The sequence below is a fragment of the Ambystoma mexicanum genome, chromosome 3q, assembly GCF_040938575.1.
Source record: "Ambystoma mexicanum isolate Mex_15411 chromosome 3q, UKY_AmexF1_1, whole genome shotgun sequence".
Classification (NCBI taxonomy): Eukaryota; Metazoa; Chordata; class Amphibia; order Caudata; family Ambystomatidae; genus Ambystoma; species Ambystoma mexicanum.
In genome coordinates, this window is record NC_090926.1 from 671,384,947 (window position 1) to 671,411,953 (window position 27,007).

A 27,007-nucleotide genomic window follows, 5' to 3' on the forward strand; every position below is an offset into this window, starting at 1 on the left:
CGAGTTAAAATTAATTGTCATAACTACTGTGTCACTAACTTGCGACATGCACTGCATATATTTTCTATGGCAGGTTGGTTTAAAATTGAACAATAACTTTGTCAATGTTGGTGACCATCGTGATTGCGCCGACATGTTGGCAGAGATGAAAATGAAACTTCCTCGCTGGAAGATTAAAGTGTCCCGCGTGAGATACCAATAAAGAAAGGCCAAAACCCTCCCTTCTGATGTGAAAGCTTTAACTGTCTTGCTGGAGAACTGTGCGCCCTAAGGTGATGTCGTCGAGTTATTTGTGAAGTGTTGATATTGTGGCAGTGGGAGGACTGCGAGTATCTTTCCATGCCGTTTTCTAAATCTAGTTAGCAATGAATTAACAATATTAAGACAATATTTTGACATATTCTTGCAAGCCACTTCAATATTTCTAATAGGAAACACCTTTGTATGCAGTTTAATAATAGAACAACATTGTATGACAAAACAATAATTCCAATAATTTATTTTAGAGTGGTCAAACATACACCAGAAGCCCTTTTGTTATACATTTAATTATTCAAATTGTTGGCTACATCGTAAACCCTATTTGAGGAAAGGTACAAAAATGAAAACCAGGCGAAGACAGGTTTGCGAAGGTGAAATGCATCTATCATAAATCTGTATGAATGATGGGAAACTTGCCGGAGAAAGGGAACAAGTCTTCTGCAGAATAAAATTGCACATCCCTACAAACCTGCAGGGCTAACAGCAGTTCAAAACGGATGGATGCAAAGCATCATGATTAAGAGCCAGATACATTGAGTTTCAAGACCTTTGTGATTAATATTTTAAATCAAAATTAACAAAAATCTCGGTATTGCTATTGGCAACCATAATTCCTTGGGCGGTTGGGAATGCCCCTTACGCCATGGGCTAGCAACAAGAAGCAGTGACAACACACTTGCAAAAAGATAAAAACACCAAAAAATGCATTATACTCTCCCCTTAAAAGTAACCGAAGGGACAACCTGCATTCAAAAAATGAGCCCAGGCCCAACAATGCAAGCCTGTAAAAATACGTTTTATACATTTGTTTTCAAAAAGATCTAAAAGAATATCCTAAACCTTCAAGATATTTCTGAAAAAAAAGTCTCTGGTGAAGGCATATTGCATGGACCATGTACGACTACTGTACAGCGCAAGTGTGGTTGGTCACTGTTCTTTTGCGGTGTCCCTGACCAGCTGATCTGTGTCCGTTATATGGTGGGCTGGCCCCCTCTGATGGGACATTCCGTTACTTTTTTTCACTATAGTTTCATTGCGTATATTTTAAGCTGCTTGCTCTTTTCATCAATGATTGCAATTAAGTTTTGCAAAAGCAGCCAAGAAAAGTTTCGAAATACTCGGGGGACAGTAACTAATGTTGTGCAGTTCGATACTTAGCGGAAAAGCTGTGAGAATTTCTATTCGAGATAAGGTTAATATAACCACTCAAAATAATGTGTGCAAAGAACAACCTTCATAATCCCAACAACGGTAAAGCACTTTACTCAATGCAAAACCGAACACATTGGAAATTCAGAGCATTCCCAGGAAATGCAAAGCAGGTAAGAATGCACATCCCTGCTGCAATGCAGTTAGAAAATAGGTTTGTTAGACGTGATAAAAAGTCCATCCAATGCTCGTGTGAGGTTCTTCATGACTCGGCCTGGTTTTCTTTTGCAAATGCCTGGAGAAAAAAAAGGATTAAAGCGATTTCAGTAAAACAAAGTCACAAAAAAAAAATCAAAGCAAGCAACAAATGCAGCAGGAAGGATTGTGGTAGGAGGAAAGTAAGCTATATAACGATTCTCCCAATGTAAAAGAGACAGGAAGATCAAGTAGGACCAATGTGTTTGGGCGATGGGTGGCCCAAGCCTCTGGGGAGTCTACAGCGTGTTGTGCAATGGTGACACCACCACCCCGAAAAACAATATAAACGCACCCGTTACTATAATAAGCCTTGTGCAACCAGTAATTATTTTTAAATGTCCAGATAAGTGTGCACACAGTGCACCAATAATACATGTAAAAAAAGCCATTGATTTACTGTGGAAGTACTGTTTGATACCAATGCTGCAGTTGCCATATTTCCCTTACCCGAATTTTTTGCCCCTCTGAATTTGTTTTATTAACTAATCGATCTTTACCATCACCTTCTCCCCCAATCCAATGCTTTCCATTCAAGTGCACATTGCCTGGCGACACTGTGGGGGCGGGGTCACCATACGCCACCTTTCGGACAAGGCCAGGTGTCGCAAGACATGGTATAAATATTGGATAAAATAATGGATCCAAAGTATCACTCTTTAAAGAGCGATATTGCAGAAGTTCCCCTGATAAAGGACACACCGAGCAAGTCCTTCTCTTTCTTTTCGTCCTTTCCCGCTGGTCACTCCCGGCTGTGTGGCCCTTTATCTCACACTTGCACGCTGATCCCCATAGCCTACTCCCACTGCCTCCCCTTACTGTCGGTGCTGTCGCTCCATTGGCTGTGGTCTCCACCCCGCAGGGATGAAGCGTGACGCACTGTGCATCAGCCTTTGCACAATCCTCTTATGTGTCATGCTTTAGACCTGCGGCTTGGAGATCGCAATACAACAAAACCTATTTGAAGCACTTGCTGATTGTGGGTTTGTACCTTACCTATGACTAGACAAGGCACACGGAGACATGATAGCGGCAACTGTACACCTGGCACTATGCCTTGAACTTAAGGACCTCTCCAAGCCCATGGGGGCTGCATTTGGCCTATGCCATCGCCTACACATGAAAAGGTTATGCTATATAGCCAATCTACATAGCACTAGCTGGAGTAGTTTTCATCGTCTTATCTAAATAAGTATGGACCGGGATGTGAAATACATTGGAAGGGTCTACTTGCACACGGATCGTGCTCTCCAGACCTGTTTTTTTGTGGAGAATATATATATATATATATATATATATATATATATATATATATATATATATATGGATACATTACTCACCGTAATCGTATTTCTGATGCTTGTATCTGCTTAGATTCACATGCTGTGCATAGGCCGACATCTAGTGGAAGCTGCGGAGTATTACAGTTTGTTTTTCGAAAGTCGAAAATGGGCGTCGACACAGGCGTGCCAGTAATACTATCCCTAGTGTGACGTCCACTGTACCCAAGATCCCTCACGCGTATAGGCCGACATCTAGTGGAAGCTGCGGAGTATTACAGTTTGTTTTTCGAAAGTCGAAAATGGGCGTCGACACAGGCGTGCCAGTAATACTATCCCTAGTGTGACGTCCACTGTACCCAAGATCCCTCACGCGTGTAGGATCCTCAGATTGTATTTTTTCTGACATGAGGAAGCATGAGGAGTAGCGTGAGTACAGATAATCCAAGCAGATAGACAGAAAGGTAAGACTACAAGCAATCATGCGCCTTCTCTCGGAGGGGAGGAAGGGTGGGTCGCATGTGAATCTAAGCAGATACAAGCATCAGAAATACGATTACGGTGAGTAATGTATCCCTTCTGAGGCTTGTGGAATCTGCTTAGATCACATGCTGTGCATAGATTAGCGAGCAGTACCAGAAGAAGGAGGTGGGATGTGAGAAGGGTCATGAGCAAACAGGTGTCTTAGAACCGCTTGTCCCACTTGTGTATCTGTCTTATATATATATATAAACTGCCCACGTGTTCAGACAGACATCACGTGTGCCTGTCAAATCCTGGTAGAACCTGGCCACGTGTGGAAAACAACTGCCACATGTGGCAAGTACCTATGATGCCTACACAAGATCCAAAACTGTTGGCTTTGTAAATGCTTACAAAGCCAACAGTGATGGCTGGTAAGTTTTGAATTACTCTTAACCGCTGGCACATCTCAGGGCATCCCCATTTGGGGCCATTATTTTTCAGACTACCATGCCATTACAGAAGAAGGGCCATATGCAAATCAGGCTTGTTCCCACCTCAAATGCGGCAGTCTAGCCGACTGAACTGCTAGGTCACATCCCTTCTGCACAAGTCTACAAGCAAACAGACAAGTTTTGGCCTCATCAGCGAGATGCAGCTTCGGTCACTAGACAGAGATGGTCTGGAACCCACATCTAGGTATACCCTTCCCACTCTAAGCACGATTTACAAAACTGAAGGCGATGCAAGTCCCCTTTTCTGTTTTTCAAGGATTCCGTTACCACTGTTGGGTTGTTTTTTCCTCTCTCATAGGTTACAGTTTATATCAAACCTTACACAGTTCTTAGCATATATACACACACATCATTATACAACATACAAAAAAACAGTTATTAATGAAAGAGCATTTTTTTAAAACGAATTGCATCAAAACTCTGAGATTTGATTGCCATTTAAAATTCAATACCAGAAGCCAAAACGGTACAAATGATTTGAACATTTTTGCTCTTAACACATCTAAAGTTTATCAGTCAATGAATAGGTGTTCAAGGGTTTCCAAACAAGCTACGTCACAGAGCGGGCAATGCCTCTATTTACGAGAAATTTGTTTTCTTGCTCCTAACGACTCCAAAGTAGGATACAACATGCATTACTCACCGTAATAGCATTTCTGATGATTGCATCTGTTAGATGCACATGCTGTGCATATAGTCTGACATTTAGTGGTCACCACAGAGTATTGCATCTCGTCTTTCGAGGATCGAAAGGGGACGTAGACATGGGTGCGCCTGTAACGCTATCCCCAACGTGACGTGTAGTGTAGTGTACCCAAAATCCCTCACGCGTCGAGGTCACTCCGATTGTATTTTTTCTGCCATGAGGGAGCCAAATGACTATCGTGAGTGAGTACATAAAAGAGAGAAAGCAGTACGACATCTATGTTCCTTTCACCAGAGCGGGGAGGAAGGGAGGGCGCATGTGAATCTAAGCCGATACAATCATCAGAAATGCTATTACGGTGAGTAATGCATGTCTTCTGATGCTTGTTAATCTGCTTAGAATCACATGCTGTACATAGACTAGCGAGCATTACCCGGAGTTGGAGGTGGGTCGTCAGAAGAACAGTAGTGAAAAGATGTCTTAGTACTGCTTGTCCCACCTGAGAATCAGACCTAGAATGAGTGTCTAGGCAATAGCGTTTTGTAAAGGTGTGTACAGAACTCCAGGTTGCCGCTTTGCAAATGGATTCTAGGGGGAACATTTGCAATGAATGCTATGGAAGCCCCAGTGCCTCAAGTAGAATGTGCTCTAGGCTTGAAGGGCAGTTCTCTCTTAGCAAGAGAGAAACAGAGTGTGATACAATTGACAATCCACCTTCAGATGGCTGATTTAGAGCGACAGGATCCCCCTTCTCTAGCAGCTGCCTCTAAAACGAAAAATGTATTTATTTTCCTCAGTGTTCTAGTTCTTTCTAGGTAAAACATGACTGCCCTGCGCACATCTAGTGTGTGTAGGCTTCTTTCGGCCACGTTAGTGGGGCTCTGGAACAAAGTAGGCAGCTCTATTGATTGGTTCACATAGAACTTGGAAATAAATGTAGGCGCAAATCGAGCATGAGTGCGCATAACTACCTTATCTTTATGGACTGTAACGAAAGGGTTATAGGACTGAAAGGGCTTGTAGTTCACCAACTCTTCTTATAGAAGTGATGGCCACTAGGAAGGCTGCCTTATTTGTAAGATCCTTGAAACTTGCTTTATGCATCGGCTCAAAGGGAGACCCCATAAGTCTAGTCACTACCACATTTAGGTCCCATCCGGGAGCCGGGTTATAAATGGGGGGATGATTTCTTTTAACCTCTTCCATGAAAGGCTTAATAACTGGTACTTTCCACCACGACACATTCTGTTGTGATGTGGTGTAGGCTGAGAAGGCAGCCAGATGAACTTTCAGGGAATTAAAAACTAGACGAACTTTCAGGGAATTAAAAACCAGACCGGAGTCTAAGTGAGTCAGATACACCCCAATGTGTGTAGGAGTGCAGTCAATGGGATTGATGCCCTTGGAGTTGCACCAGATAAAGCGCTTCCATTTACTGGAGTAGCAATATCGGGTGTTAGGTTTCCTCGCCTCCCTAAGTATGTCCATGCATCTTTGAGGGAGTTGGCGCCCGAACTCTATGACCTCAGGTGCCAGGCCGCTAAGTTCAGGGTTTGCGGGCATGGGTGAAGTGTTTCTACCTTGTCCTGTGAGAACATGTTGTATGGACAAGGCAGTTTCATTGGAGGAGATCGGGACATCTCCATCAGATGAGAGAACCAAGGTTGGTAGGCCCACATGGGAGCCACCAATATCATGGTGACTGGTTCCTGGTGCATCTTGTGCAAGATCTTGTTGAGCAGGGGAGTCGGGGGGCAGGGAGGAGGGAAGCATAAACAAATTTCCCAGACCATGCAATCCAGAGACTGTTGCCCTTGGATCGGTTCTGGGGGTACCTGGAGGTGTAATCTTGGCATTGAGCGTTCTCCAGAGTTGCCAACAAGTCGATCTCTGGGAAGCCCCATAGCACGAAAACGTTGGGGACAATGTCTTCATGTAATTGCCATTCGTATTCTACGGGCAGTGGGAAGTCTCTGCTGAGTACGTCCGCCAGAAGATTGAGTTCCCCTGGAACGTGTTGGGACAACAAGAACATCCTGTGTTTGAGAGCCCATTTCCAAATGTTCTGGGACAGCTTGGATAGCCCTGGCGAGTGTGTGCCCCAGTACATGGCTGTGGTGCCGTCTGTCAGGATCAGGACTGTCTTCCCCTGTTACTGTGTCTGAAAGGCTTTCAGTGCTTTGAATACAGCTAAAAGCTCCAACAAATGTATGTGGTTGGATGCTACTTTTAGGGACCACATGCCGTGTGCCGTCTGCTGAAGCAGGTGAGCCCCCCCCCACACCCTGTGAGAGATGCATCTAGAGTGGCTTCTACTGCAGGGGTGGTGAAGGCTTTTCCCCTTCAAGAGGTTGTCCTAGACCACCACTGCAGAGAGAGAACGAGGGCTGGCGAGACAACTACCAGATCTTCCCATTGTCGGCTGGCCTGACACCACTGGCTGTTGAGCCACTCTTGCATGGGACGCATGGGCAGACGCGCGTGAGGAACTAAGTAAATGCAGGACGCCATCATTCCTAACAGTCGCATGGCCTTACGTAACGTCACCTCTCAACTGTCTACACATTGAGGGATCTGAAACAGCATGTTCTGAACTCTCTCGTTGGAGGGGAAGACAAGGCCGTCTTCTGTCCGAATTAGAGCCCCTAGAAACTGTTTGACTTGACTGGGGTCTAGGGTGGATTTCTTCTAATTGATGGAGAATCCCAGGCTGAATAAGAGGTTTAGCGTCTTTTGAGTGTTCAACAGGCATGTTCCTTAGGACTACCCTGTTATGAGTCAGTCGTTAAGGTAATGGTAAACCGGGACGGATTCTCTGCGCAGGTGCGCTGCTGCCACTGCCAGTACCTTCGTAAACACCCTTGAAACTGAGGCTATGCTGAAGGGGAGTACTTTGAACTGATAGTGCTTGTCCTCCATCATGAACCTTAGGTATTTTCTGTGCGCCTGCAACATTGAAATATGAAATTATGCATCTTGATTACTTCCTGTAATGTGACCATACAAAACTTTTGAGGTTTGACAAATTTGTTCTCTGGGTACAAGTCTAGCACAGGGCACATGGTGAGATCTATTTTGGGTACAAGTAAGTACACTGAATAAATACTCTTGTTTACCTGTAGAATAGGGACGACTACTATGGTGCCCTTTTCCTGCAGGATCTCGACCTCTTGCAGTAGGATGCGTAGCTGTTCTCGCGTCAGGCGTCTTGATTTTGGCGGTCTGAATTGAGGTGGTCGGCAAAATTCTATGCAGTACCCGTGGGCGACGGTCTTGAGTATCCACTGGTCTGTTATCCCCTCCCATGCATGAAGGAATGATGGTAGACGCCCCCGACCAGTGGTGGCATGGGAGGGAATCTGATCTGAGAGTCATTTCTGACCTGAGGCCGGGGAGCCTCTGGGAGTGGAACTCCAGCCTCTACCCTTTCCATGCCGCTGACCTCTAGGTAGATACGTGGTGGTGGTGTTAGATCCTTGTCCTGAATTCCACTTGTTTCCCGAACCATACTGGTTTTGCAGGCAGCGAGATTGCCCACGAAAGGAACGCGAGCCGCCCCCTCTCTGTTGTGAAGGCCTCAGGGTAATCTGTTGCAGGGACGAGAGTCTCATGTTCTTTTTTTTGGCTGTCTCAAGTGCTTCGTCCGGTGCCTTGCCGAACAAGTTTGTTTCCTCAACGGGCTTGTTTATTAAGGCTGCCTTGGTCTCCGTCTTAAACCCAGAGTTCCTCAGCCAGGCGGGTTGCTTGAGTAAGGTACCCTGTTCCAAGGTTCTTCCCACTGTTTCAGCAGCGTCTATAGTGTTCTTAAGCACATTCTGAGTCACGTACTTGCCTTACGATACAATTGCGAGCAACTTAGCCTGCATTGGTTCAGGTACCTCCCGTCTGCAAAGCTAGCCAACAGAGTAGTGTTATTGGCTATTTGGGTGGAGAACGCAGCAGCAGTCGTGACCCGCTTCCCCAGTGCATACAACCTCTTGGATTCTTAATCAGGCGGTGCTTCATCCGTAGAAAGGGGTACACCTGCCCTTTTTCTAGTGCTGGTGAATCTGGAGTGGCATAGTCCTTGATGTAAGCAGGGTCGGTAGGTGAAGGGCAAAACAACTTCTCTACCCTGGAGTTAACCGCTTTGGTCTCAGCTGGTTTCAACAATTAAGGCGCCAGTCTCCTCTTGATAGAATTCAACAAAGGAATGGCCTGGCTGGCAGGAGGCTTTTCTTTCAGTATGTCCACTACAAAATCCGAATCCGGCAAAGCCTCCTGTAGGACGATCTGAAAATGCTTGACCGCCTTTTTCAAGATGGCGTTAAACACCATCTGATCATCCACAGGTGAGGCTTGGTGGACTGGAGTGAGGGGAGCGGGGGGGGGGGGAATCCATACCCAGGGCGTCCGGGTCTGGGGTAGCAGGAGGGGATGCCCAAGGTTGACAATCAACCTGATGGCGGTCTTCCCAATTCTCCATTGGATCCGCAGGATCATCAATATTGTCCCCAAAGGGAACATCATCTTGTACATGTGTCCACAGTGCCCTCGTCATCAGTGAGGTCATAAGTATATTCCTCATGAGGATCGTCCACTGAAACTTGTGTAAAAGGAAGGTCCTCACAAGGCCTTTTGGGAGCAAACCTCTCAGAAAAAGACACATTTCTCTAGTCTGTTCATACACCCCTCAAACTTCTCCCTGGTCCTGAAGATGAACCAGAGTCGTCCAGGGGAGGAAAGGGGTAATTTCAACCCACTTCTCCTGCAGAGCGTCTAGATTTGTCTCCTAAAGCACTGGACAAAAAGGCAAAGGGCTTTCAGAGTAGTCCTTGCGAGGTTCCGGACGTTCTGACGTGTGTCTCGGTGCGTCTCTAGGCTGTTTCTTTTGTTTTGCCGTCTCTTTCGACCGTTCCTTAAGTTGAACCGCTGAGGCGATCCTTGCGATACTATCTCTGATGCTTGGGCTAGTAGGGAGATGTGCGGGTTGAGCTGATGGCTGCGCGGTGGATTTCGGCGTCACCGGGGCCGTAAGCGGTGTCATCGCTTTCTTCTGTAGCATCTCGACGCCCGTGTGTGTTTTGGCGCTAGCGCCCTTTACTTTAGATTGCCCAGACGCATGCCGCTTTGGAACGCTTCGACTGTACCGCCGAAGCAGAACCGAGGGTTGTGCGTTTAGTGTGGGAACCTTGTGCATCCCCGTCGCCGGGAGTTTTCCCCATAGCATGACTCGCGCCGTGCCTACCAGGGTCGGGGACAGACGCTGCAGAATGAGAACTGTCCGCCATCAGGTCAATGGCCTCCGAAGCGGAGCCTTGGTCATCGCTAGTCGCTTCATCACACTTGGTGGCTGTGGCGGCGGGGGAATTCCTTTCGGCCAGTGACATACCATAGGCTGCCCACCGCTTCAAACAGCGCTCCTTAAGCGTCTTTGGACGCAGGAGTTTACAGGCCTCACAGGCTGCCTCGTTGTGGTTGAGGGGGAGACAATTATTGCACCAACGGTGCTCGTCGTTCCACAGATATTTGGCCTTTCACGAAGGACAAAATCTAAATGGAGTCCTGTCCATAGCGCAGGATAGATATAGCGATGACAAAACCCAGGTAACAAAGAGAGGGAAAAAGGAAAGGCATTTTTGAAAGAATACGACCACCCAGCCCCACTTTCCCTACTGTACAGGCCGGCCAGAAGGCCCGGCCATGTGGTTGGCAGCGCCGGCCGGATTCACAGGCGTCAAAATTCCCCGCGGTTTTCGGCGGTGCACAGGATTCAATCGTTGAAGTGCCTGAATGGGAATAAACTACCAAAGGTCGATAAATAGAACAATAACGCAATCTCTTATAAAGAGCTCCGCATTAGGGCAGCCAGATAACTGGGCGGAAAAAAACTATTTGAGGGACCTCGACGTGTGAGGGATTTGGGATACACTATACGTCACATTAGGTATAGTATTACAGGCACGCCCATGTCGACGTCCCCTTTCGATCCTTGAAAGACAAGATGCAATACCCTGTGGTGACCACTGGATGTCAGACTATATGCACAGCAGGTGATTCTAAGCAGATTAACATGTATCAGAAAGATTGAAACGAATTTCATGAATTGATATCTCAAATAAGAACTTGGAAATTGTACAAGATAATGTGGCAATGAGTTTAAAGCTTTTTTCTGAAAAAGAATATAATAAAGACATCTTTTGTTTTACACCAATCACATCATAGTAATTTATTTTTAGTTTCTACTATACGGACCAAGACCGCCACGGAATCTGCAGTTCCAACAGAAAGTCACTACAAAAAAAAAAAAAAAGAGAGAAGAAGAGCACACACTTCAATTCCGCGATCTCCTTCGAGTGCAAAACCTCGACAAGGTCCTAAAATATTGGGTGTGATGGTGAAAACAAAATGTTTCTGTATAAACAGAGTACTTTTCATATCACAGACATCTCCAGTGATGTTAATCATAATGCATGTTGCAACACCATGTGGGAGTCTCAGGACATAACTCCAGGCATAGGAAGCATTTTAGGATCTTAGCCTCTGCCCAATAAGTGATACACAGCACCACTTTTCGTTTATAAAACCTGATGGGTGGACGAGCTGAACAGTGTCGAAATGTTGGTGTACTAGCCTTGCTTTAATGGCTAGTGTGCTCTTAGTTTTAGTCTTTTACATGCTCTGGAGATTGAGGTTCTTAGTTCGATAAAGGCACCAAGATAAATAAAGGAATCCAGCACTTCAAGCCTTTCTTTATTCAATGTGCATTGATGCTTCTGAGATTTATGTTTTTTTTACGGCCAGATAATATCAAAATGTTTGATTTAGCTATATTTCTAGTTCATTTCTCTGAAAATAGATGGCTAAAACATCAAGGGAATCGCTTGAGGCCTATATAATTCAAGGTTTTAGAATCTTGCATCCAGGAATGCATCCTTCAAATCAAAAATGAATGAAAAAAGTGTTGGGGCCAGAACACACCCCTGGCGTAGGCCCCGAAAGGTGGAGATAGATCTAGACATACTCCACTTCAGTGTTAGTTTAACTTGGACCGATGTGTCAGAGTGCAAGAAAAGTGTAAGTGTACTTGCATATGCCAATCTGGAAGGCACACAGATTAAGTCTGTTTTAGGGATACGAACAATGAAGACCAGTACAAAGTACAACCTTTTGGCCTAAGCGCAATCTCCTGCTTTTTTTCCAAGGTCACATTGGTAGCATTGTTTTTCTGGTGCCAGTGAATCGATCTATACTCCCCTAACTGGATACCTACTTAAGTCATATCTCAGTTTTCCTTCAGCTGGCCCTACAATTGTCTCTTCGACCTGAATCAGCTTTCTAGATTAGCAGATACATTTCAATGATGTCCAACTGGTGGGCTCAGCATATCCAACAGGAGGCAATGACCTTCAACAGGACACAATTACCTTCAACAGGAGAGGGTTCTTACCACTAGTCAACAGTTCCCAAATTAAGCTTTCTCCATTATGTGGTGGTTACAGAGAGCTCTTGGAATCCTGGCAGCACGAGATTGCATAGTTCGTCTAACCACCTTGAAAAAAATAGCGGTTTTCTTTTTTTTAAATCAATAGACACAGTCGGAACAGTGTCCTACGTTGGGTCACATTCTAGACAAATTGCAACGGTGGTCATACAACCTTTAGGCTTGCCATTCTTATCTCTAAATACTCAAGTAACCTTCATTACAGACTGCTCAGAGTATGGATAGGAGGCAGCACTGGCTCCCTGGGACATAATTATCAGTGCAACCAACAGGACAGACATCTACACAAACATGATGGAATTCTAAGTAATTTTTCATACCTGCAAATACAAACATGATGGAATTCTAAGTAATTTTTCATACCTGCAAATACTATCTCCTTCAGTTAAGTCCAGATTCGAGTGAAAAATACCACTAAAATGTTTTTGGGAAAATGATGTATTACTCTCTTATGTGTGTGATTCTTTGTAGTGGAGTTGTGGTCTTCACCTATGCAGATGTCACTCTCTGCTCTCCACTTTGCAAGAATTGATTACACCAAACAGGAATGTCTGAGCAAGGCAAATCTTTTGCATACCAAGTGGGAGTGCAAATTATAGTAGTGACACAAACTTACAGCAATAGGGCTAGCCTATTATAGAGATGTATGCCTCGATATTTGGATGACTCCCAAGCTTTACCTTTACAGAATCAAGGATATTAGGTACTTAGACTTAAACAGGCCAAATGCCAGAAAACAAAGCAAGGAAAGGCCTCTACTGCCAGATGTATTGCTTCCCGTGTCCTAGAGTGTTGTCCCAAAGGAGGGATATCTTCCTTTTCACGATACTTAAATGGAAAATGTGGGTGTAGGGGGCTTCAAGTGCATGCAGGTTTTGTTCCACTTAGGATATCATTTTCATAGCGGCCACATCCATTATACCTCAAGCGTTTTAAAACCACTACTAAATAAAAGTTAGTTTTCCAAATGACACAAACATTGAGATGGCCAGTCTGTAGTACCTAGTTGGTTTAGGGACTCGATAAATAGGCTGCCTTCTATCCAGGTGTTCACATGCTTTCAAGCAGTGCACCAAGTCTGGAGGTTGGGGGACTTGGTGTACCAGTAGCTATCCTGTTACTTACTGAACGTGCTTAGCTCCCTTCCGGTAGACAAACCTACCTCCATCTCCCCCTCTCCGACTATACTATGGCAAGAGAGAGCGACTAAGACTAATGTATAGAGCAGGCTTATGAAAAGGTTACGAAGGTGTAAAGACTACAGTAGCAGCAAAAGCACACATCTCAATGCTTTAAGATTCCTTCTGAACAAGTAATGTTCCAGTTCATGTCCTATTTGATCAGTCAGGGACTGACAAATACACGACTCACTATAAGGAGTAACTTGCACTTTGTCCTTTCTGCTCTCCGACAGTTAATTGTTTCTCTTTGTTTAGTACACAGATTTCCTAAGAAACAGATGCAATTCCCATTTCAAATAAACAGAAGCAAGATTCTACAGTGTAGAAATGTAGCAGTAGATGGGATAACTCTGCCCATGCAGCCAAAACAGTGTTTACCTGTCGTAAGAAATGGCTTCCAAGGTAGTTTGTAGCTAAACTGGTTAAATTCTTCCGGCTGCCAACTTTGCATTTGACATAACCATACAGGTTAGCGCCCTGCAGAACAACGCCCATGATGACCACAGCCTGTTGGAAAAGAGCAAATGGATAAGAACACAAAATGAGTCAGAATCTGGATTGACTTTATCCCCCACCAATTGTAATTTGTAGTTCTCGGTCCATTCGAAATCAGATTGAGCTATAAGACGTGTTGCAAAGATCATGTGTTTCACAATGGGTAGGCTATATGCTTGCTGTCCTTATCTGCAGTCAAATGCAAGGAATCTATTTGACTAGAAGAAGAAACTTCATATAGAACATACTCATGTGCATCCCCGATTGGTTTTATGTAGCTTTGCAAAGCATCCCCACTTGCCCACAATCTTACATGGTCTAAACATGTTTTTAACACTAGTTACTATAATAATGGCCAGCTTTTAAGTCCCTCCTAGACAACTTAGAAGACTTTGAATATCAAGCATATATTATGAGCCTAATTCATAGAAAGTCATCTGCTGGACCTGCTGTTTAGTTAAGTTAGTCCTGATGCGATAGTTCGCCCAACCCACTCATGTTTCATGGGATCACTGTACAATTCTGTGAGTACAGAACACGTTATCAAACATTAAGAGCAAAACTGTTTGTGGACTGTAAACTTACATGCAAATCATTAGGCTGGGGTTATGTAGCTTAGGTGTATACATACATGGACAATATGGGGTTGCTATGGCCCAATAACATACTATGTATTTACCGTGTTCAAACATTAGTTGAAGAAAATGTTTTTTTAAATAACTTTTTATAAAATTGTGAAATCTGAGTCCTTTTAAACAGGAAAGCTACTTTAGTCAGCGATAAGCCATACCAGTGGGGCAGGGAATAAAGATGCCACAGCAAAGCAGAAAGTAAAGAAAAATATGCATGGTTCTCAAAAAATATGCAAGAAACTAAGAGAGGAACATTACCATTCACATAAAACAGATTTTAAAAGGCAATATGTCGGTTCCTATGACCTATAAACTATAACTCTTTAAGGAGGTCACAAAAGTATGCAGCAGCACAATAATGGCACCAGCAAAATGCAAGCCAGTACTAGGGGAAGGGGCGACGTAATGCAGGAAATGTTGAGCCTCCCAAAGGCCTCAAAATAAGTCCATGCATCATTGCAGGAAGCTTGCAGACTCACAATATCCTAAATCTTGTCTGTTGGCAGAATTATTTTCAAACCTGCCATGATTACTCTAACCAAACTCTCTGTGGGCCAATGCCCCTTTTCAACCTGCCCACTAATCCCAATTTATCTACACTGTTGATTGTACCCAATCAAGATTACATTTCAAGAGACGCTGGGTAATGTAGCACACTGAAAAGGAGATTAATTTAGCCATGCTCTACTATGGACAATATTCTTTAAATACCACATTGGGGTGGTCACTCCATGTTTTAGTACAGGTGCAATACCTTAAATAAGGGTTTATCAAACTGCCCAGAAACGATACATTGTATTTCAAAAGCCCCACTCCCCTTTTAACGTGCCACCCAACAAGTTCAGAAGTGTGTGTCAGACGGCCTAAAGGGATCCCTATGGGATTACTCAAAGACTGTTGCCAACACCACTCAGGTAACTAATCTACAAAAACGCACAGTCAGTTAAGTGTGGAAATGTTTCTGCAAAGCAGCAATGGGTTTCAATGACGGCCAAACAGATCATGCACAAGGTCTCTGCTAATCGACCGCCAGCTGCTTAACCTTGTGTATTGGATTCAAAGATGCTTGTATGGTAGTTCCGACAATCTTGGGTGGCCGATCTGAAGGGGTGGCTAAAGCATATCTTGGTGGCAGAGCAGATAGATACACCTCAAACACCTCAGTTTCTTCTTACCGATGTCATGAGTGGGAGCAGAAACGAGCAGGGTCATTCGATTTGATCGAGCTTTGTCGAAAAAGGGGTCTTAAGAAAAAAAACATACTGTAAAGGAGCATGCAGAAAAGCCCAGAAGACTGTGAAATTGTCAAAGTATACTGCTCCTGCACACAGGAAGTTGTGGCTTAGGAAGAGAAGGAACAAATTACTTACCTGTAACTGTTCTCCAGCACGGGTCTGACATGGATTCACATGCTCATGAATATTCCCAGTCGTCTGGCTGGGAATCCTAAGTAAAGAAAAAAATCAGTTTCAGTTCCACTTCTGAACTGTCTTTCTCCCAACAACCAATCATACTGCCCCCAGCCAAGGACTGCCCCCACCCAAGCCCCTCCTCTGGCAGCCATATTCAGATTTGGTAGCACGTAAAGTGGCAGTATGACCAGGAGAAGAGTCGCAGAGGGGTAGGCGGGAGGGTTCACATTGGAGAATCCATGTCAGACCCATGCTGGAGAAAAACAGTTACAGTTAAGTAACTTGTTCCTTCTCCAGCAGTGGGTCTGGCATGGATTCACATGCTCATGAATAAAGAATACATAGCAGTACCCACATGCACAATCACGGGAGGTGGCAAAGCTCAACATTAAGCATTTCAACATCTCAACATTAAGAATCTCTTACCCCCTCACCAGGCTCACCTTCAAGCGAACAGGTTGCGCAGCACTGCTTGGCCAACTCTGGAGTCCGCCCTGGAATCCCAGGCGACACAGTAGATTTTTGTGAAGGTGTGCGTCGACCTCCACGTAGCAGCCCTGCAGATGTCCAGCAGGGCACACCAGACAGGAACGCTGTATTTACAGCGATCACTCTGGTCGAATGGGCTCTCGGACAGCCAGGAAATGGTTGGTTTGCCAACCGATGACAATGGGTGATGCAGCCGGAAAGTCACCTAGAAACGGAAGCCTTGGAGAGGGGCCTTCCCTTGGTTCAAAGGGCCAAAGTGCACGGAAAGTTGACGTCTTCCGAAAACTCTTTGTGCAGTCCATGTAGAACTTCAGCGCTCTAGCCACATCCAGCAAGTGCAAAGTCCTCTAAGCCGGTGACAAAGACGTCGGTAAGAAAACAGGTAACACCATGGGCTCGTTTAGATGAAAGTCCGTCGGCACCTTGGGCATGAAGGAGGGGGTGCGTCCGTAGCACTACCCTTGTTTCGTGAAAAGTTAAGTACAGAGGTTTACAGGAGAGGCCCTGGATCTCTCCCACTTGTCATGCGGAGGTAATGGCCACAAGAAACGCTGTCTTCCACGATAAGAATCTCTGTGGTGTGGAATGCATAGGTTCGAACGGAGGATCTATGAGCCTAGTCAGCACCACACTGAGCTCCCAAGCCGGGGCCGGAGATTTCACCAGCGTGAACGAGCGGAAAAGTCCTTTCATGAACTCCTTGACCAAGTGGTGTGACCACAGTGACGACCGCCCCAGAATTCTGGTGTAGCGGGAAATAGCCGCCAGATGAATCTTGATGGAAGCGTGCGCCAGTCCTGCTTTGGTCAGCGACAGCAAGTATGGCAGCACCCGAGGGGCCGTAATCGGTAGAGGGTTTATCTTCTGTGCACGGCACCAGGCGGTGAACCTCTTCCACTTATGTCCGTAGCATTTCAGTGTAGACAAAGGCCTGGCCTTGGCAAGTACCTCCTTGCAGTCCGCCGGGATCTCTATCCTTCAAACTCTAGTGCTGCAGGAGCCAGGCCTGCAAGGTCAGTGACCTTGGCTCGTGATGCAGGATCGCACCTCCATTTCTGGGGAGAAGATCTGTCACCACCGGAAGCTCGACTGGAGGGGACGCTGACAAGTCCAGAAGGTCCTGGACCATATTTGTCTCAGCCACGCCGGTGCGACGAGGATCATCCTGCACTGGGACATCTGAGTGGATTGATGAGTCACAGAAGCAACAGCAACGGTGGGAACGCATAGACACACAGGCTCTCCCAGGGGAAAGAACGTCTTCCCCATGCTCCCCGGCTGGGGAAACCTGCTGGCGAACCTCCGGCACTTGGTGTTCATCGCTGTCGCAAACAGATCGATGTGGGGATTGCCCCATCGTCTGAACAGAAGATCCACTTGATTCTGCCGAACCTTCCATTTGTGGCACGAGCGGAGCTCCCTGCTGAGGGAGTCAGTGATGTTGTTCTTCACTCCATGAAACGGGACGAGGAATATCCACTGGGCCACGGCCCAGTGCCATAGGTCCTGTGCCTCTCTGGAGAGTGCTGGGCATGTGGTGCCACCCTGCTTCCAGATGTAGAACATTGTGGTGGTGTTGTCCGTGAAGACCCGTACCATCTTGACCTTGAGGGACGGAAGGAAAGACTTGAGGGCCCAAAACACGGCCTGTAGTTCCAGAATGTTGATATGTAACAACTTCTCCTCCAGCAGCCACAGGCCTCTTGCGTGGAGACCTCCGGTGTGCGCACCCCATCCTTCCAAGGAGGCATCCGTCACGACTGTCTCCTGATGAGGTGGGGCCAGGAAGTTCGTGCCCGCCGACAGATGCGCGCGGACACCCCAACACCATATCGCTCGACAGAACATCTCGTCGAGAGAGATCTTGTCCTCGAAGCTTCCCAACGGGCATCGAGGTACTCTTGCAGTGGCCGCATCTGCAGCCTGCACAGTCGAACGAGGTATATACACATGACAACATCATGCCGAGAGGGGATTTGATGGACCTCACCCTTGCGATCTTCAGGGCCAACAGCCATTTCACCTTGCCCAGTTTGGCCGCTATCCTCTCCTCCAACAGAGACGCCAGGCATGACAGTGGTGAGTCGAGACCCCAGAAACAGTGCATCTTGCGATGGCACCAAGCAAGACTTGGCATTGTTCACTGAGAACCCCCATCTCCGTGAGCGACGGCGATCGCCCTCAATTTCGCTTGGATGAGCCAGTCCAGTAGGGGTAAACGTGGATCCCTCATAGACGCAGCTGCACCGCCACTGGTGCCAGGCACTTGGTGAAAACCCTTGGCGCTGACTTTAATCCGAAGGGAAGGGCCTTGAACTGGTAGTGCTGCCCTTGAAACACGAAGCACAGGAACTTGTGGTCCCCCTTGTGGATGGGGATGTGAAAGTAAGTCCTGCGTCGACAGGAAATCCCCTTCTTTCAGCTGTCCCAGCACATGCTGAAGGGTGACCATCCAAAACTTCTGGTATCTGATGTACTTGTCAAGCGGCGGAGGTACAGGATGGGCCGCCAACCGCCCGTCTTCTTGACGAAGAAGTACTGAGAGTACACTCCAGAGCCCCAGATCCTCTTTGTGACGAGCTCTATCGTGCCCTTCTTCAGCATAGCCCGCACCTCCAGCAGAAGCTGAGGGATGTGGTTTTCCTGCATTGTCATTGGAATTCCAAAGTGTGTCCGTGGGCCAGCACATCCAGCACTAACGGTCGGTGGTGATGGTCTTCCACACGCCGAAATTCGCCAGCCGGCCTCCCACTGGGGTGCACGGGTGGGGGCCCGACGTCCAAGCCGGTTCAGTCCTGCTTTGCCGTGGAGGAGCCGCCTTGGGCCTGTAGGCCTCCTGGGTCGACGAGCGGGACGGTGACGGTAAGATGACACAAAGCCACCAAAGCCTTTGGAGGAATCGTGGGACTTTCCTCCAGAGGTCTGAAAGGATGGCCGCTGCTGCTGAAGCGTGCCAAAAGCACGCGCTGTCTCGGTATCCACGTTGATGGCCTGAATAGACACGTCCACCATCTTGCCAAACAAGTTGTCCCTGTCAAAGTGCATGCCCAACACCCTCGACTGCACATCCTGGCAGAAGTTAGTGGCCTTCAACCAACCCCGCCGACGAAGGCAAACTATGTTGCCCATCTGGCAGAACCCTGTGTCGGTGATGTCCATGGCCACCGTGATGGCATGGTCCGATGCCACCTCACCTTCCTGCAGGATCTCCAGCGCTTCTGCTCTCTTGTTGTCGCGCAGAAGGCACAATGGCGAGGGCGTTGGCCGACTCGATGGTCGTCGCTGCCGATGAGATAACTCGTCTCATGGCGTCCAGCTTCTTTCCCTCGCTGTCAGAGGGGGGAGGGTGGGCAGGGGAGGGGGGAGGGGGAATATCGGAGGGCGTCGACACAGATGAACCCGCCGACTTCTTCCAAGTCGGCCGCCGAGACCACCGAATCCAGGGAAGGCTGTGATTTCAAGCACATGGGAGCAGAGTCCGGCACCCTGTACTTTTTCTCGTACCGGTCCCTCTTCGCCGGGGCCGAGGACGGGTTCTTCATGAGTGAAAGTCCCTCGTCCCAGATGTCGTCCAACAGCGGGATAGCCAGCACGGTCTTCCTCTTAGCCTCCCGCCGCTGGTACAGGAAGCCCTCCTTTTCCTCGGGAGCCAGTTGGAACAACTCTGAGGCCCTCAAGATCATTGCATGGAACGAGCCAATCTCGTTGGGCGGCGAGGACGGGAGATCCACTCCACCGTCGTCGTCCTACCCTTCATCACTGTATCCGGTTCCGTCTTGTCCCTTGCTGGAGGTGAGGGAGGCGATGGATGAACTTTCCTCTTCTTGTGTCGGGGTTCTCCCGACAGCCCAGGTGCCGCGGGGTCTCCCGCCAGCGACAGGGGCATCCTTGTCTGAATCTCTGAGCACAAGGTGTGCAAAGCCTGAAGGATGTCCACCGAAAATGTCACCGGAAGCATCGGTGGCTGCAGCGGAAGGGACGGCAGCAGTGGTGTAGTGTCCTCTGGATCCTGAACGCCCTGCTCCGCCTCATTGGTGTCTTCTCCACTCTCCACATCGGCCTTGTCGGGGTCCCTCCCGTAGGACCGGACCTCGACAACTTCCCCCCCCCCCTTCTTCTCGACACGGGGAAGATGGTTTCGGGGAAGATGACCGGCATCGTCTTCACCAGTGTCTTCTCTATGGGCAGAAAAGATGATTCCCTCCTGGCCGGCAGGGAAACTCTCGTTCTGGAGGCCGTTTCCTGTGAACCTGCATTAAAGGCCTTCACCAGAGAGGCCACCACTCCTTCAATAGAGGTTTTCTCTGGGTGAACCTGGGCCTTTACGACCTTGGTCGCGCTTGGGGCCTTCACCGTGGGGGGGGGGGGGTCAGCGCCACACACCCTTTTGGCCTTCTCCGTCGGAGCCGATTGGGACTTCTCCAGAGGTTTAGCCGGGTGCTCAGACTTCCTCTTCTTTGCTGAGCCGGACTGTTGGCTAGTGGTTAAAGGTGCTGGAGATGCTGCGCCCGCCCTGGCTGCTGAGGAATCAGCCCCAATGGCGCTCCCGGTGCCCGCGGACTCACGGAGCTTGCCTTCTGTTGGGCCCCCGTCACCGGAGCACCCTCAAAGGTCTTAGAAGACCAATTGGATTTCTTCTTGCGGATGGGTGACCGGGACTCACTCAACTGGAGCCACTTGGTAAGCTTGGGAGAAAGACAGTTTAGAAGTGAAACAAACTGATTTTTTCTTTACCGAGGATTCCAAGCCTGACGTCGGGGAATATTCAGGAGCATGTGAATCCATGCAAGACCACATGCTGGAGAACTTAGGTAATTGCAGTCTGCGTCAGAAGGATCTGCCACATAGAGGGCTCTACATCAGTCGAGGAGCGGAAGGAGGAATGCAATCCTTCTAAGATGCAGCTAGCTCTGTTCCCAGAATGCTTGGTCTGGTAAGCCTGCAGAATTTCCTCTGGAATGTAAACTGCTTTGAAAAATTAAGATTTTTTTCTGCCAAAAAGCCAGCTCCCACAGCTCAGCAATCGAGGTCAGGAATTTGTGGCTCATTGTTATGCTTGATGTAGGATTTAGCTACTTGATTATCTGCCTAGATTACATTATGCTTCTTCAGAGGTTCTCAAGGGTGGCTTTAGAAGGCTGATCAATTTTAACATTCTGGGAGTCAGATTCAGAATCGGACTTGGTGCCGCCAGAATTCAGTTTTTCTTTTTTCCGCTTTGATTTCTTTTTTTTCTTCTTGGCTCCCAAATCTTCTGTAGGACTTTCTGCTATTAAAAAGCGAGTGGAGGGGTGTCCTCTGGCCACTCTTAGTCACTAAGCTCTATTGTAAGAGACGGACATGTGCAGTTAGCATGCTGGCCATGTGAGAGAGCAAACACCTCCAGAGTACTGAAGTCCTGTGTAATGGCTTAGGCTACCCTGCTCTCCGCTCTCTATGCAGGACATGCATTTCGCTCGTGGTGCAGCATCAAGTGCCCCCCACAACATGTCCCCTTGGGCTGCAAATGTACATCGGGTGTAGTAATGGTATAGACTTTTAAATAGTCGGAGAATAGAACACTGTTTGGAACCCTCTCCGGTTATACACTCCACCGTTAAATGTCTTAAATCTTATAAGACACAAAAACTGGTATGGAACACACATCAGTACATAAATAATTTTGCATGAATCTATTGATCCACTACCACTGTCACTATTCAGAAGCGCACTTTATTCCTGTCAGGAGGTGCTGACCCTAGGTCATCGGCGGTGCGCCGCCTATCGAACAGAAAAGAGGTAGAAGACTGTCCCTATCTACACAAGGTGCAAAAAGTACATGTAAAATAATTCGACCATTGCCCACCCTAACTAAAGAAAGACATATACCTAGTCTCATCTCTGGACATTTCAGAGGGGAGTATTTCTTTACGGAACAGTTTTTTAATTCACCCACAGTGAGGTGCGCCTAAACCCAGCTTCCGCATATTTCTCTGACAGAGATAGGGTCTGCTTCTGACTACAGTGGTAGTGGATCAAAATTATTTATGTACCGATGCGTGCTCCATACCGGTTTTTTGTGTAGGAATGGTATAGCCCACACAGAAGTGCCCACCATTAAGAAGATTGGTGAAAGACAATGGTATGTTTGGTTTATTTACTGTGCATTTTTGTATTTATTTTCAACTGGAAGGCGGGACCTCCACAAGTTCAGGCCCAAGATACTGTTTATAAATCGGTAAGGAGTGCTGAAAATATAATGCCAAATGGTGCAGTTTAGGGTCCTCGGGTAAGAATGGAACTTCTTTTTGTAAAGCAAGCTAATTATAGGATTTGGGTTTGTTGAGGAATTCAAACTTGGCACTCAATTTAAGGTGAACTTAGTTAAATATTTTATAGTAGCACTGCGAAGGGAACCCAACAAAACCACACAACATTCCAACAGCCCCAACCCTTTGTTTCCCCGCCTCCCCCACTGACTTACAACGTCTATAGATTTCAAATACATTGAAACTAATGTTGCCGTCAAAAGAATTGATTATTGCTTTAAGGAGGGTTTCAGACCTTCCAATTAGGTCTTTCCAGGGTTATTTCAGCCTACAAATACCAGTGCAGAGGTGTGCTCATTATCCAGTTTGACTTTAGTGCCCACTCACCCCACTCCCCATACCACAACTCATCACATTATATTGTGTGATGTACGGTCAACTTGCACCGGGATAGAATTTGACAGTGTGTGCAAGTTTACATAAGCACATGCTGTGTTAGGGAGAATTCTCAGAAATGTGCTAATTCCCTCCACTTTGGAGACCCTCAGCAACTTTGCTGGATTTTGAGGACTTGATTCTTTCAACCTGGAGAGAGCAAGACCCTTTTTCCCCACTCTCTCATGTATTATGTGATTTTGAACACTGTTTTTTTGAGTTATGGAGCCTGATAAACTCCATAGGCATCATCTTTGTGTCACACAGCACATTCAGTGCAGTGACACATGGAAGTCTTTCAGATTTCCCAAAGGTTTAAATTCCTTCTCTGGGATAAACTACTGTTTTCCAGAGCAGTAAAGTAAAACTGACTTTACTTTTGTAACTTTCTAGACCCAGCACATGCTATTTTACAATAGGGTGCTGGAGGGTTTACTTAGTACCCCCTTTGTCTAGCTTAAGTAACATTTTTATGTTACCCTTTCCTCACTGAACGGCTGGTGGCAGTGGTTTACTTTTAACTACCGTGGGTGTGCATTTAACGCTGTAGGGTGTCCTGACCCACGTTTAAGCTACCCTGCTACAACATTTGGTGCTGTGGGCTTAGGAAATTCAAGATGGCGGAAAACCCACATGGGCGCCGAAATCCAGGAAAGCTGCGCAGTTGTGCGCACACCAAAATGGTTACCTAACTTGCCACCCACCAGGGTAAAGAAAGGTCTTTGTTAACAAAATCCACTTTTACTGATGTCAAAAAGTTGCTGAAATCGTGACTCATTGGACCACTTTAAAGATTCAACCCTTTTTGTGGGGTTCCACATAACCATCTTACTGTAAGGAGCCCCATCAAAACAATGTTAAGCAAGGATTTACTACCATGTAAGAACCATTCCTGTTTAGAATGCATTAATCCAAGAAAATCCCAAAAATGGGTGCAGTACCAGTACTCACCACTATCCAAAAGCCGGCGTTTTAAAACCCACTGTGTTTTTCTGAAGGCAAGCAAAATGCCTATTTCAAACCTTGCAACATGTGCAAAATATTCACTGAACACCAGCAGACATTTGGCAGAATGGAGTTTTGTGTGCCTACAAAATCTGGGAAATGAAGAGCCCAAAAACAATGCTTATAACAAAAATGCTATGGAGTCAGCAGCTTAAGCCTAACTGCAACTGGATTTAAAACCACCAAAATCGAAAATGTTAAATTAAATGAGTGACCTATGTTTGGTGTCACATGCCTTTGTAACTGTTGAAATGTCATAGTTTTGCACTTAGAATCAGCATTCTAGCTGCATGTGTAAAATTACAAGTTATTTTAAAAGCAACAAAAAGTTAGCTGAAGGTCTGGCTTAAGGAACTTGATTTTGCCTAGCAACGGATCCCATCAGGAGTGAAACTTGAGTCACAACTATGTTCCCAGGCCAACCTTCCTTTTGCTGCCCACACTAAGGATATGCCATCTATCTGATAATTGAATTTCCTGTGCTCTGCCAGAGAGTGAACAAAGCCCTCTCCACTCAGGCAAAGGTTTTTATTACAGACGTCGTAAAAAGTGGCTTCCTCCTGGAGAAGCTGGGAGGGGCACTGCCTGTGAGAAGCAAGCTGGCTTGGCAGAAACTGGAAAGACTGGTTTCTGTACCATGTGACCTGAAAAGACACACCCCTGCAGCAAGGATATGGTTTTATAAAAAGGGGGATAATTCATAGTGCGGACATGTGAACATTTTATAAATGATACCATAATTCTTGTGATTTTTCTGCCCACAGTTTAAGACGTGGTAGGAACCGGTGGTATGTTCAGGGGGGTTTTAGCGGAAAAGTGGATATTACTCTAAATTTGTGCATGTTAAAAATCTGAAACTTCATCAGTTAATGTCCCTACCCCCTGCACACATGTATGTAAAGTTGGGTCCATGTCGGAAATTGAAAAAGCAGTTAAAAAGTCAATTATGTACACTCTTTGAATGCAAGCTCCGAGAATGAGCAGATTTGGACATAGACATGGCTAAATTCAGCCACACCATGTATATGTAATTTCAAACAACTGTGTAACTCTGAAGTATGGATTTTGATCATATATATATTTGGGTGCACAGATGATAAGGGAGGTTGTTTCAAGAGATCATAAAATGACATCAATCTGACTCACAGTTCAGTTTGCCAATCAAGCGGAGGAATGGAAGCCTGACCAATGACGAATGAGAGGGGCAAGTCTAGTGATGCAACACACACACCCATTCTCAAGAAACAGATAAAAGCAGAGAGTCAGGACACATAGAGACATTCAATTTCATCTGCCGCTGGAAGCCCTGCCGAAAAAATCCATACTTACCTCCATCAAACTCCAGAAAGCCAAACTAGAGACTTCAACCTATCCAGAGCAGAGACCAGACCAGAGAGAAAGCAGTGCTGTGCCTAGCAGAGACCAGACCAGAGAGAAAGCAGTGCTGTGCCTAGCAGAAACCAGACCAGAGAGAAAGCAGTGCTGTGCCTAGCAGAGACCAGACCAGAGAGAAAGCAGTGCTGTGCCTAGCCGAGACCAGACCAGGCGCTGTGAGCAGAATCCGGAAAGACCTGACCAGACTGAAGATCGTGACCAAGTCGCTTTCCTGTTCAAAATCTCTTGTGAGTACTTAGCAAAACTCAGAACACATCTCTTAGTTTAAATTCATCTAATTCAATCTATTTAACCTAAGTAGAACTGCCTCCTATCTGTCACCTGTCATTTCTAGTAAAATTTGTCATTTTGAAAAAGTGTGCGTTTAAAATTTACAAAACCAAAAACGACCTTTACTAAATTACTCATATCTCCGCAACCGTTTGGGCTAGAGACTTGCAATAACTTTCATTTGGAAGCTGAGATCCCAGGCTTTTCCTAGGACCCCAAAACGGTAGAGATAGTCCTTGCGGTTCCTTTGTAATAGCGCTCGGCGCATCCGCGAATTTTGCCGCGATTTGCAATTTCTTCACATGTAAAAAAACTGCTGCTGCCTGATTTCATTTGCCAGAAATTCGTTTAACCTGCTAACTATCCCTGCATCATTGCTAGTGTGAGCCTGGACTAATATTAACTAGATACCACTCATCCTGAACCTCTAAAAGGGAATTAAGAGCGTTTCCAGCATATTTCTCATTCATTGCTAGCACCTATCAAAGCATTTGCCTGTGTTTTCAAACTTCTGTTTAAGCTTGCTGGGGTGAACTGAATCACATTTGATTGCATTTCTGAGAACTGTGTGCTTCCTTCCATTTCCTTGCATTGCATCAAGGGGGGGAGGGGATTGCCAGAGAAAAGTGATTACATTGTTTGGTTGAATCATATTGAGTATTTTCTGTACTGCATTCATTGAATATTGCATCCACCTGAGCTTACATAAAGCATCCTCTACCACATTATACTTTTGTTCCTATTCACCTGTGTGCTATCTTATCCATTTCATCTCAACTCATTAGTGATTATAAAGAAGCGTGCTAGTGCCAGATTCTCCGTTGTTAATATTTATCATATCAGATTAAGTGTGCTATTCAATTATTAATTTATTATAAAGCGTGATATAATATATATTGTTTAAGTTATCAAATAAACCTTTTAAACTTGCAAAACAGAACTACTTCTTGGCTCAGTGGGGTCAGGGGGATTCCAAGAGAGGGGTGTTATATAGGGGTAGTCATCCAGAACGCATGAACTGGACCTAAAGATATATCAATAAGGGTTTTCATTCAGTATTATAGACTAGGCGTTGACTTAGCTGTAGTGTTGAATTGAATCCTCTTACAAATTGGGGGCTCGAGCCGAGACGTTGGGTTAGATTTACCACTTGTGCAGCTTAATACAGTGTGCTAACTGACGGGATACATACATCCGGTCGGATCACCACGCTGCATTACGCTGTGAAGCATTCCTCAAAAGGGACACTCCAAGAAAAGTTCTGTTCTGCAAAAATAAAATACAAACTTCTGTAAGTCAGGACAGAGACCAATCTCTAGAATGACGACCTTAGTAGACATGAAAATAGCCAGAGAGCACCTCTTGCATAAGCTATTTGTGAGAGGTGAATGGAC

The 27,007-nt window shown here is 46.1% G+C and overlaps 1 protein-coding gene across 1 annotated transcript in view; it reads right to left on the reverse strand.

The window, feature by feature from the left end:
* Positions 1-468: 468 nt before the first annotated feature.
* TVP23C (trans-golgi network vesicle protein 23 homolog C) overlaps positions 469-27,007 on the reverse strand; it is a 247,623-nt gene continuing 221,084 nt past the window's right edge. Inside the window, exons 6-7 of the mRNA XM_069654555.1 lie at positions 13,611-13,739; positions 469-1,705 (exon numbers count right to left, since the gene is read on the reverse strand). Of these exons, the coding sequence (XP_069510656.1) occupies positions 1,673-1,705; positions 13,611-13,739 (162 nt within the window). The 3' untranslated portion in view covers positions 469-1,672. The remainder of the gene's footprint in view (positions 1,706-13,610; positions 13,740-27,007) is intronic.